This window comes from Cynocephalus volans, chromosome 3, assembly GCF_027409185.1.
Source record: "Cynocephalus volans isolate mCynVol1 chromosome 3, mCynVol1.pri, whole genome shotgun sequence".
Taxonomy (NCBI): Eukaryota; Metazoa; Chordata; class Mammalia; order Dermoptera; family Cynocephalidae; genus Cynocephalus; species Cynocephalus volans.
This window is the reverse complement of record NC_084462.1, coordinates 153,717,799-153,730,301: the sequence shown is the minus strand read 5'-3', so window position 1 is coordinate 153,730,301 and position 12,503 is coordinate 153,717,799. Positions and strand designations below refer to the sequence as shown.

At 47.0% G+C, this 12,503-nt stretch overlaps 1 protein-coding gene across 4 annotated transcripts in view; it reads right to left on the bottom strand.

Moving 5' to 3' along the window:
• RGS6 (regulator of G protein signaling 6) overlaps positions 1-12,503 on the bottom strand; it is a 534,053-nt gene that overhangs the window by 23,780 nt on the left and 497,770 nt on the right. For all 4 annotated transcript variants that reach the window (XM_063091836.1, XM_063091838.1, XM_063091840.1 and 1 more), the window contains exon 16: positions 1,315-1,404. In XM_063091836.1, coding sequence (XP_062947906.1) covers positions 1,315-1,404 — 90 coding nt within the window. The remainder of the gene's footprint in view (positions 1-1,314; positions 1,405-12,503) is intronic.

Sequence of the window (12,503 nt, the reverse complement as noted above, 5' to 3'; positions counted from 1 at the left end):
TTTCCTCCAGCTCTTGAAAAAATGGGCATCAGAGCCATTTGTGGGGGTGTCAGCCTCCCCAACCAGAACCCCTCCATTGGTGTTCTCTAGCAAGGGAGCTGGCAAGGCAGCTCCAGCACAGGAGCTACACCTGAGGGAAGGATGCCAGAAGCCAAGAGAGCTGGGTTTCTGACAAGCGGGATGTTCCAGAAGCCCTTTCTCTTTCTCAGACTATTAGGGCTCTTCTCAGGGCTACCTGGGGCAGGAGGGCAGAGCATAAACACTCCCCTAAACTCTGGAGTTATGTAGTATCAACCAGATACGCAGACAGGATCTGGGCTCATGAGGTGAACAGTACACAGAAAGAAGGATCGAGTGGCCCCGAGAGGCACCTGCCAGTGTGCCTGGGGCTAGACAACCACCTACTTAGGGACCAGGGTGAGGAGGTGGGAGGGGAGAAGAAAGGGTGCATGTGCCTTAAGTGGCATGGCAGGGGAGCTGAGCCACACTTAACCGCACACGTGGGCCTCGGATGGGTGCTGAAGGTACAGAGGGTGGCAGGTCTACTGCGATCAGGGGCCATCTCTCTCGCCTGTCCTCACCGGTACCTCTGCCCCTCCCACCCTTCCTCCCCCAGAAGTCCAGTGGATTTCATCCCTGCTTCAGGCACCCTCACCACCTGCATGCAGAGCGTTCCTGGGCCCCAAAGCCACGACTCCACGGGCTGCAGGGAACCAGGACTTAATTCCAAGTGGAGGAGCAAGAAGGAGCTCGATGCAGTTACTTCTCAGCTAAAAGCAAAGGGCAACACTGTGGGGAAGAAGGAAACACATGGAGAAACAAGCCCGGGGTAACTTCAGGTGCTAGATTGCCCCCTTGGCACCAACAAGGTTTTCTGTCAGTGATGGAGCTGCCCAATCCCAGTCCCTGCCTCTCACCCATCTCTGGGCTGGTCAGGGAAAGTCTGTGGTGCGGGGCTCTCTCTGGTGTCCTGAGGGTCTCACTGGTGTCACTGCCAGCCCTGTACTGCTGTGCAGAGCCACTCTAGCCTTGGTATGGGTCACGCTCCCACCCACACCACCCATAGCAAAACATGCAGACAGAGGCTATGGGGACATGGAGGCAGGATGCCACATTCTGGACCTTGGGTGGGGGGAGAGGCTGGGGTAGTGACAATCCTAACTGTTTTCCATTGGAGTGGGAGCAGATGGAGAAGGGAAAGAAAAGAGAAAATAAACAAAACCCAAGGGATGGTGTTCTCATGTCACACCAGCAGCAAGCAGCAGCAGGAGCCAACAGTGCTAGGAAAGGCGAGCCCACCCTGCCCAAAGATACCTTCTTCTTGGCCAGCAGCAAGTCCTGGTAAGCGTTTGACCGGAGGAAGCGGGCATAGCTGTCACTTTTCATCAGCTTGTAGATGTGCTCCTGGGGAAGGAAGGAGGCAGGGAGACACAGAAAGAACTGTCAACCAGTGCTAAAGGAGATGGCAACCCAGCTGACCACTGTGTGGGGGAAAGAAACAAAGGAACCTAGGTTTGTTTGCATGTACCTAGGAAAGCTGGCAATGTGCCCCCTCCACTTAGAAACACCAAACAAAACATACGAGGATACTTCAAAAGTTTGTGCAAAGATTCATATTATCTTTTAATTCTATTTTTCCATGAACGTTTTTGAAGTTCCCTCATATTTTCTCTCTGACAGTACAAGATCCTTGAGTATCATGTTGCAAAAGATTTGTCATTGGGCCTTGGGGCCATGTTGTAGTGCTTAATTTAATGATTAAAAACACAGGCCCAGCAATAGGAAGGAACTCACTATTGATACACCCCACGACTTGGAGGAATCTCAAGGGAATTATGCTGCATGAAAAAGCCAATCCCCAGGTTACTTACTCTACAATTCCATTTATATAACATTCTTGAAATGACAAATTATAGAAACAGAGAACAGATTAGTGATTAACAGGAGTTAAGAGATGGAGGAGGAGAGGGAGGAAGGGCAGGTGGTTTGGTTATAAAAGGCAACAGGAAGGATCTTGGTGTGATGGAACTGTTCTGTATCTTGACACATTACACATGTGATAAAGTTGTACAGAACTAAATACACGCATACATACACATATGTGTACAAGTAAAATTGGGACATCTGAATAAGGCCCGTGGATGGCAGCCATGTCAATATCACGGCTGTGATGGTGTACTACATTCTGCAAGACGTTGCCTTTGAGGGGAAGTGAGTAAGTGATACATCTCTGCATTATTTCTTACAACCGTACGTGAATCTACAAGTATCTCAAAATAAAAAGTCTAACTAAAAAAACCCCACAGGCAATGATGCAACCAAGTCAGTTTGTACCTATCAGGGCCACTGTCTCTTCCTGAAAGGGTGCTCTGGGCAACCAGATCACAGGGCGGGTGGGCAAATACTCCAGGCCTGAGGCTCACATCCAGGAGGGCACGTGCCGTGGCATGGTGCCACCTCTTCTCCTGGGCTCCTAGAGGCACTTACATTCTGGCCTTGGCAATGAATTTCACCCTCGACTTCCAGCTAGTTCTTAGCGCCTCATGGTCCCTTCCTAACAGATCTGTCTTCATCAAGGGCAGGAAAATCCTGGTCCATTAAAAGTGAGAACTGGTGAGTGGGAAAAGGATTATTTATCTGTTGAAGTGGAACTCAGCTCAGCTGCACAGAAAAGCTTGGCTGTTCCCAGAGAGGACCTGTTAGGAGGGAGGGTGGGCTTCCCTAGGGATGAGACTGTTAGAGGCTGGGCTGGTAGAGGAAGCATCTTCTTGTTCATGCCATGAAGCTAGACAAAGGCTAGCTTCCCCCATGGGGGATGGGGAGATGGGGAGGGAAGAGAGGGTGCTTGGCTGAGAGCAGGACTGGTCACTGAGGACCTCTTCCTTGGGTCCTCTTCCCAGGGAGGGCATGGAAGGAGGAGGCAGGGATCTCCATCTCTGAAAGCTGGCGGACACCTTTCAGAGATGCCTGGCCAGGCTTGCCGAGATGGTCTCCCCACCCGGAGTAAAAGAAAGTGAAAGCATAATAGTCATGACAGGGAAGCAACCCATGTGTCTGACAGTGGGTGAATGGATAAGGGAAACGGGGTATCGACACACAATGACATACGATTCAGCCTTAAGAAAGGAAGGAAATCCTGTCATTTGTGAAAACATGGATGAACCAGGAAGACATTATGTTCAGTGAAATAAGCCAGGAACAGAGACAAATACTGTATGATCCCCACTTACGTGTGGAATCTAAAAATGACGGACTCATAGAAGCAGAGTAGAATGGGCTGACGGGGGCAAAGGGGTGGGGATGGGGAGATATAGATCAAAAGGACGTTCCAGTCAGAGAGGAGGAGTGAGTTCAAGAGATCTACTGTACATCACGGTGACTATAACAACCTGTTGTATACTTGAAAATGGTTAGAGTAGATGCTATGAATTCTCACCACAAAACAATGATAAGCACGTGAGGTCATGCACATGTGACATAGCTTGATTTAGCCATTTAATAATACGTACATAGATCAAAACATCACGGTGTACACCATAAATGTATACAATTTTTCCTTGTCAAAAAAAAAAAAAAAAAAGAAAGCAAAAGCAGAATGCAAGAAATGTCTTAGTCATGTGTAGCACCCTCTCTTTTGGTGGACCCCAGAGTCCTACTTGGGGACCAGCTTCTTTTCTCCTGAGATGCCCCCATATTTACAAAAGCAGGGTGGTAACCCCACTCATGAGAGGGGACCCACTGTGAGGAATCAAGTGAAATTAAATAGTTGCTTCATTCTGAGACCACTTGGACAATCCAGATGTGTTCTGATTTAACAAGCTCAGTGTGAACATGCCTCACTAAGTGTTTTTGTGAAAATTTCAGACAAAAATCCAGCCTCCTTTAGTTTAAGTTCCTCGAGGGTGGGAACAATATGTTTCTATCTTTTATAGATGCCCAACAACCCGCACAGGGTCAAGTGTTAGTTGAATTGACATGGTTTCTTGGAAATCTCTGCTTGAGTTCAATGTTCAGCAAGCCTGCAGACTCCATACCTGTTTTGCTTTATGACTGGCTCACGTTCCTGCTCTCTGGGAAGACAGTGAGGGTTATAAGCTCAGAGGAGTGAAGGTACCTTGGTTCATCCAGCTCTAATAGCCTTGGAGCCCAGACTGAGGGACACTGTTGGTCTTTGCTTTCATGTGCTGTCTCTTTAAATTGTTCTAACATTGAAATCTAAGGTACAAATGTTAACCCAGAGTCAAAGTGACTCACTGTCTCCTTCTTCTTGTGTCAGGCATCACTTCAGTCTGGCCGACAAACCAGGTTGCTCCTGAATCATCTGGAAAGGCCTGTCAAATGCCTGGATCATCTCCAAACACCTCTCCCAAGCAACAGGTCCCTGCTTCTTGTTCTCAATTAAGATGGAGAAATCTTAATTCCTAGTATTTATCTCCAAATCCCAACCCTCCCCCCCACTGCTGCAACAGGCGTATGGAAGCCTTTCCTAGCCCAGCCCTGCTAGCCTTGGCAACTAATTTTGCCCTCAATCCAGCTAATTCTTACAGCCTCATTGTGGGCAGGAAAAGCCTGGCCCATTAAAAGAAAGAACTTGTCAACTGAAACAGAGCAGGATAAAGCAGATACCTAAACCTTTAATCACAACAATATTCAGCAAATATTTACTGAGCACCTCCTTGGTGCCAGGCACTGTGTTGGGCACTGAGATTACAGCATGCACAAGACAAACGTAAAGCTTAGATTCTGTTAGGCAAGAAAGACTTTGCACAAAGATGCATGTAGCCAGTTGAGCTAAGGCCTGCCAAGAAGCAGGACAATATGAACTGGGGATGACATATCTTGGAATGGTGGTCTGCCTACCAGAAAGATCCTCATTAAGGTAGGAATACCTAGGCAGATAGAAATGTGTCTCCCGAATTAGTGGGAATTGGGAGGATGGAGGGTCTGGTCCTGTAGCTGCACAGTCTGCTCAACCACAGCAAGAAGAACAATCTAGGGGCAAGGGAAAAAGAGCAGTGGACAGCATGGTCACTCTCCGGGGGGTCAACGTGAGTCAGAAGAGCCGTCAGGGCACCACTCTCATCTTCGCGTAGTCGTACGACAAACTCCAAAGCCAGGTGCCCAGGCAGGGGTGTCGTGGGGAGCGAGAACAAGACCTGGTGGAGGATGTGTTGCATGAGGTGGTCTTACCCTGACAACCCATTGCTAGCCCTGGACCATTGTCATGACAGTCTCAAATCACCCTGCAAAGGAACAACAACCAAAGCCATAGTAGCAGATCCAAAGTGCAGGTCTGAGAAAAACAGAATCCAAGGACCTCTGCAGATCTCCCACACCCCTGCAGGGCCTGTACTTCAGACTTCCTCTGGCCCGGCCTCCCTTTCCCACAGCCGGGGATCTGTGTCTCTCCCCTGCCCTGCTACTCCTCCCCCAAGCACAGAAATGCAGCCTTTGATGTACCCAGTTATGGAACCGTGTTCCTTCCTCGTTGCCAGCTTTGTCTAGGAAACACAAAGACAGTAAACAGGGGGTGGGTGAACAGGGAGCCGAGACTTTTCTGGGAATGAGAATTAAGATCGGACTCAGGGTCTTTGGCCATTTCCCAAATGCAATGAGTTTATCACTGCCAGGGACAGCAAGTGTACAAAGCTCTTGGCAGTGACCTCTACTGATTTATGGGGGGTTCTGGTTTGTTTCCCCTGTTCTGCAGACAGCCAGTCTTAAGGGAAATGTATATCTAGAATCTGCTAAGTGCAAGGGAGCCACTGGCAAAACCAGCCGAGCCCCCACTGAGAGGAAATTCCTAGGGGGCTGGAGAAAGAAGTTTTCTCTGTTTTTTGCTTTGTCTTGTCTTGTCTTATTTTCCTCCCTGCCTCCTCCCACCCTCCTTCTCTCCTTCTCTCTCTTGCTGTCATGCGCTCTCTCTCTCTGTCTCTGTCTCTGTCTCTGTCTCTCTCTCTCTCCCTCTTTCTACAAGAGAGATGACTGAGTTGACTATGAGCAAGCAGAACTACCGGAGGTCACACCTGCCTCCGGACCCAGTGGAGGGGCACCACGCCAGGGAGGATAAGACTGGTTCTCCATATGTTGAGAAATCACACCAAATGTCTTAGCCACAGTTCTCAGCAGTGGGAGGGAATCAACCCTGTAGTGGCTGACAGCTGAGCTGCAAGGACACCACCCTGGTGAGACACTCCACCTCCATTTTCCCTTCCCGGGCCAGGAAGCTCTGATATTGGGGTGCTCTGCTGGCCTGGGACGCTAAGGCAGGAGCAACAACAACTGGAATCAGCAGCGTCCGAGACCCATGTGGGAGCTGGAGGGAGCGGGCAGTACAAGCTGCCTCAAAACCACACCTGCTACAAATCAGTACTTTGCTGTGAGAGTCCTCATTTGGGAATCGCCATTCTTTTTAGACAAAACACAGTGGCTCTCACTAGTGGTGGGGGACGTAATCAGACCAGCGCCTGGGACGTGGGGCCTGAGGCCACAAGCATGCTGGAGCAGCTGAGCTCTTCAAGGATGCCCTTACGTCCTCCCCTTTGCTTTGGGCACCTAAAGCAGCAAAGATCTCCCCTCACAGCTTTAGAACATCCTCCTGGAGTAGGGAACCACTCAGCTGGAGCATTGCACAGCAGCCAAGAGCTCTTCTTGTGATTTTCAAGTGCCCTATTTTTCTTTCTGCAGGTGTATGTCATCACTGCCCTCTATAACTAGGCTTCCTGGAATAGCATCCAGACTTTGGGAGCTGTTAGGTCCCTTGTAGAAGGGAGAAGCTTGAAGGAAGATGAGGCTGTGGGACAGAAGGTGACACTGCTGTGGGGGTGATAGAGAAGGAAGTGGGCTGGAAGTCAAAGACTGGGATGCGGACTTACTTGGACCTTTCTAGCCCGTCAATCACATAATTAACCACGGAAATATAAGTGGAAGGGCAAAAAAACACTTGCATGTCAAGTAATAATAACTTCGTGTTGTGACTGTCCTTGTGAAGATGAGACAGAAGATCAGAAGTTTCTGGAGAAAGGGACAGGGGAAGCCAAGAGGATTTGGGAGCTGAGTCCAGCTGTATGATTTTAGTGGTTGGGGCTGTTTGCTCTGAAGCAGTGCAAGCCCATTTTACAGAGGAGGGTATGGAAACCCTAACGGGTTACGTGGCTTGCCCAGGGTAAGTACAGAGCCAGGATTTGAACCCAGAGCTGCATGATCCCAAAGCTCATGCTCTTTCCACTTCGATGTGCTGCTTTTCATTGTCCTTGACTTGCAGTTCTGAGGGGAGTCAGTGTTGCTTGGCTGAGACCAATACAGTAGTAGCCCTCTATCCATGAGGTATATGTTCTAAGACCCCCAAATAAATGCCTGAACAAGCAGATAGTACCAAATCCTATCTATACTATTTTTCCCTATTCATGCATACATATGATAAAGTTTAATGTGTAAATTAGGCACAGTAAAAGATTAACAACAACAACTAATAATAAAATAGAACAATTAAGTAAAATAAGCTTTACTTGAACACAAGCATCATGGTACCGTGACAGTTGATCTGATCACCAGGATGGCTACCGCGAGACTAAAGGCAGGTTGTGTGTACTGCATGGAGATGCTAGACAAAGGGATGATTCATGTCCCGGGGGAATGGAAAAGGACATGTGAGATTTCATCACGCTACTCAGAATGGCATTCAATTTAAAACCTGTGAATTGATTATTTCTGGAACTTTCCATTTAATGTTTTCAGACCATGGTTGAACATGGGTTGACCATGAGTAAAGGGGACTACTATAAAGTCCCTCCATCTGTGGTTGCAGGAATGTTAGGGGCTTCCTTTCAAGTCTTAAATGTGGGTCATCCTAGTAGTAGGTGTAACCAATGATCACCATTCCCTCTCAGGGACCATTCATGACCACCACTGTTAGCGAAGGTAACAGCCAAGACACGAGGGGTGGCCCAGGCTCTGGTTTCTCACCTAACAGGCATGCCATGCACAACTTACCTTCTATACTTGAAGGAAGTTGTGAAAAACCTTGGGAACAAGGTCCCAACCTGGCAAAGCATTGAGGGCTGATGGGGCCTTAGGAAATCATAAGCAGCAAAGTCTGTATCCTTGAGTTTCACTTATCAAGAGACTGGAATATCTTAGGTCTTTAGACCTTACTCATGATTAGCTGAAGGCTTGGGAAAAGTAGAACTATTTATAACATAGGTTCTGCAGGACAGAGTACTGCACGATGGTAAGGACTTGAAGGGGATCATGAGTAGTACTGCTTAAGAAACATGGAGAGGCAACAGAAAAGACGCCACAGGCAATATGGACATCCACCGAAGCGCAAGACAGTAGTCACTGATCTCACAGATGCAGCTTTGGATGACCATCCTAGGATCATGTGGATTTTAAATGAGAAGCCCCATTTGGCTTTCCTTGGCCTCCTAAGCAGGATACGGGGGGCCCCTTGTTTCCACAAAGGGCATCACTCAAAGTCATGAGAGGGTGTAAGAGTAAATGATCATTTGCCTTTCCCCTGCAAAGCATCTGCATAAACATATTTAATTTAACTGGCCAAAGGGCACAGTATTTTCATGCTATTCAATCCCTATTCTTAGATAAGGGTAGCTTCAAAGACAGCTTTGCATATTTCCTTTTATCTATCCAAACACCATGGGTATTAACTTAGAAAAGTGTTCTTCCCCTCTTCAAGGTCATGGGGTTTGGTGCAAGAAATCTATGCTCAGGAGTAGCAATAACAAATTTTTGGAATTTAATTCTCTAGTGCTTTCTCTCCAGGAACTACTAGTCTGTGTGGTAATAAACAGAACCAGATCACAAACAATGATTTGTTCTTTTCAGAATGCATCCCTCCCTCTGCTGTTCATCTCCCTAAAATAAAACCACCCACAGAATAAAATGAGTAACTCCTGGAGCAAGTAGTACCATGGCATTCTTTATTAAAACATGCCTGGCATGGCAGTCTAACAGGAAATGCCCTCCAATAGAGGATTAATACCAGGAAGCTTGTACAGTCTTGTGACACTGGCTCACAGTGCCACCACCTCCACCACTGGAGGAAAGGCTGACAGCCTTACACCAGGCTAGGAATACTTCTACTTCTGAGTAGTACGGGGCAAACATAAAATGATACTCCACTGGCCTTTGGCTTTTAAATGAAGTGAATGTTAATAATCTTGTATTCTTTAATCAAGTTGCTCTTTAATATCTAAGTTTAAGTAATAGCAGAAACTTCTGGCTAGAGGCTTCTTGCTTGCTCATGGTGGTTGTAGACTTGATGGTGTCTTTCTCAGCTTTTTTTTTTATCACCCAGATCTCATTCTGACCTTGCGGTTGCTCTTTGATCATTTCATGAACTGATGATGGCCGAGGAGGGATTTGTTCACTTAATCGAGGACTGCTTAAGGGAAAGGGCCTGCCTATGTATCTGCATATTCCCAGAGCCTAGAACAACTGGCACCTAGTGGGTATTCCAAGTTTTGCTGAGTTGGCATATTGTAGAAATTTAATTTAACCAGTATTTGATTACCTACTGTGTGTGCTCCCCAAAGTTGTTTGGCCGGGCTCTTCAAAGTCGAAAGCCAAGGGACAAATTGCATCCCCTTCCCCTTTATTTTGTGATAGGCACAGCTAAGAGTGTTATAATTCTGGATTGAGTCATCAGGGAAATGTTTTTAAACTTCCACCATGTACAGAGGATTACGTTAGTGTAGGAGAGACTTATAAAGGGTAAAGAACATGAAAGTCCCCCTCTCAGCAAAGAACTTCCAAATCCAGAGGTTTGGAAGGCCCAGACACTCCAAGTACAGAGCAGGGTGGGGCATCTCAGCAGGTACTGCAGGTCAAGCGAAGCCTGGAACATTCGGTAGGCTGGGTGGGATCTTGCAGGGACAAAGCCAATGGGCCAATTCAACTGTCAGTCCATTTGAAGGACAGACTTCTAATCCAATCCAATTTCAGTGAAGTGTTATCTTGGACCTGTTTTGTTTTGTATATAAATAATGATATGCTCTTAGACAAGATCTGCATGATGGCAAAGAGCCATCCAGGCCTCCTATTTCCTGCGTAATTTCTCTCAGCATAGAACTTCACACCCCACAGGTCAAGGTCTTCCCACTCGAGTGAGAGAGTGGATGCTCATGAAATGGCCAGCTGGGCAGCTGCACTAATGGCTGAATGGATCCACAGATACAGTCCTTGTGACATCCTTGGATACTCTGAGGTGCTTTAAATTAAAGCCAAGCAGCCACTGTGCCGGCCCGCTGCCTCCTGTCTCCCTTCTGAAGCCTGTGGAAGCTCTGGAAAGAGGTAAAAGCCCTAAGAGTGAGCCTTAGGTTCTCAACACTTCCTGTGGTTTAATTCTCTCCTCTAACGACTGCCAGCAAAGCTTGAGACCCATGCCCCAGGATTCAGCCCTTTCTCCCGGATCCAGGCCACTCTGCCCAATGCCATGCAGGCCACCCTCTTCCACCACAAAGCCTCCAGGGCTTCCTACTGTCCCCAGGATTAGAGCACTCAAATTCTTCAGGATGACACTCAAGCAGCCCCAAATTTGGCTCTTACATACTTTTCCTGCATTTTTTTCCCCTTCTAAGAGCAGACATCTTCTGGAGAGAATTCTTTTCTGATTTAGCTTGGAATGATGAAGCCCTAGAGAGTACTTAAGCCATTAATTTTTTATGAGTTCACACTTACAAATATATAGCACTTCTTACTTTTTCAAAGAATTTTCAGGGCTATGAGCTCATCTGATTTCTCCAAAATCCTTATGGGCTGTCAAGAAGACAGCATCCCTGCTTTACAGATCAGGAAACTAAGGTACGGAAGGTCAAAGCCCTTGCCTGAGACCACATAGCAAGTAGGTGACAGTGCAGGTCATCTGATGCCCACAGTCGAGAACAGCGAATTCAATTCCTAGCGTAAAACCCTGAGTCCTTTAAAAAACAAAACATGGCCCGTTTTCCCCTCCCCTCACAAGGCTAAATCTGTGAAACTGGAACAACACAGCAGACAGCTGAGGGCTATGGTCACAGCCCACAGAACTTTATGGAAGATTTGGTCTTGGCCCAAATTTTTGAAAAAGCCAAGTGGATCAGCAAAACACAAGTGCAAATGCCGGGCCCATACTGATGGGTGTCTGGTGAAACATTTCCACAGGAAGCAAGCACAGGCAATTAACTTTTTTCCAACAATGCATGCGGTCAAATAAAAAACAGAGTCTTCAGAAAGAGGCTGCACCCCACCCCCAGCTCCCCTTCCAGCGAATCCATAAATTTGGCTGGGTCTTCATTCAGGCTACTGACCACTGACATTAGGGCACATGACCATTGTCAGTGGGTGTCTGAGGACCATCCTGACCGACTGAGGAAGCAACCCAGAGCTTCTGATCCCTATGGGGGCTTCGAAGGGCTAGGTGTCACCTTCCCCACTTAGCAGATGGGCAAACTGAGAAGAGAAAGTTTAAAGGACTTAAATGAACAATTCTAGAAAAAGTGTACAGCAGAAACAGGATCAGAGCCTGCTCCCTGGTTCTGGGCCCTTCTCTAGGGACCAGAGTTTCTCCAGGTCTCAACGCGACAACCAAACTCTCAGTTCTACCAATCCAGGGACATTGTGGTCTTGACCAGCAAATCGGGCGACCTGAGTGCAGGTCCTTGCTGGTCACGGGCTGCTGAGGGTTTTAACCTCCCTTCCTCACCTGGTGACTTCTGAACTGTGCCTGCTTTGCTGGCCAGGAAGGGTGAGGCAGTGTGAGTATCATGGTCATGGCCAACATCTGCTCCGAAACCCCCCACCCTGACATAGAATATTTGCAGAGGCTGCGGCATTGCTGTGAATGCACCACAGTGAAGTCTCCTCTAACACACTCTCCCCAGAGAAACTGAAGATTAACTGTTCCCAAGCCTCTATCCTGTATTGAAAACTACTGAAGCATTTCAATAATTTTCATGATATATTGTTTAGTACATGGGTAGCAAACTACCATGTGGTTCAAATCTGGCCCACTGTCTACATCTTTATATCCCATGAGCTAAGAATGGTTTTTACATTTTTAAATTGTTGAAAAAAAAATTTTTTTTAAATGATATTTTGTGAAAAATTACAGGAAATTAACTTTCACTGCCCATAAATAAAGTTTTTGGGGGCATGGCCATGCCCACTTACCTCATTTATGTTGTTATATTGTTACACTGTATCTGCTTTTGTATGGCAGAATTGAATACTTGTGACATAGACCATATGACCCGCAAAGCCTAAAATGTATACTATATGGCTCTTTATAGAAATAGTTTTTTTAACTGACCACTGGTTTAACGTAAAAGGCAGTTTACAGAATCACCCTATTTGCATAATCACCCTGTTATGGACTGAATGTTTGGGTCCCCCCCAAATTCATATTGTTGAAGCTGTAACCCCCAATGTGATGGTATTTGGAAGTGGGGCCTTTGGGAAGTAATAAGGTTTAGATGAGCTTCCATGACGGGATTGGTGTTCTTATA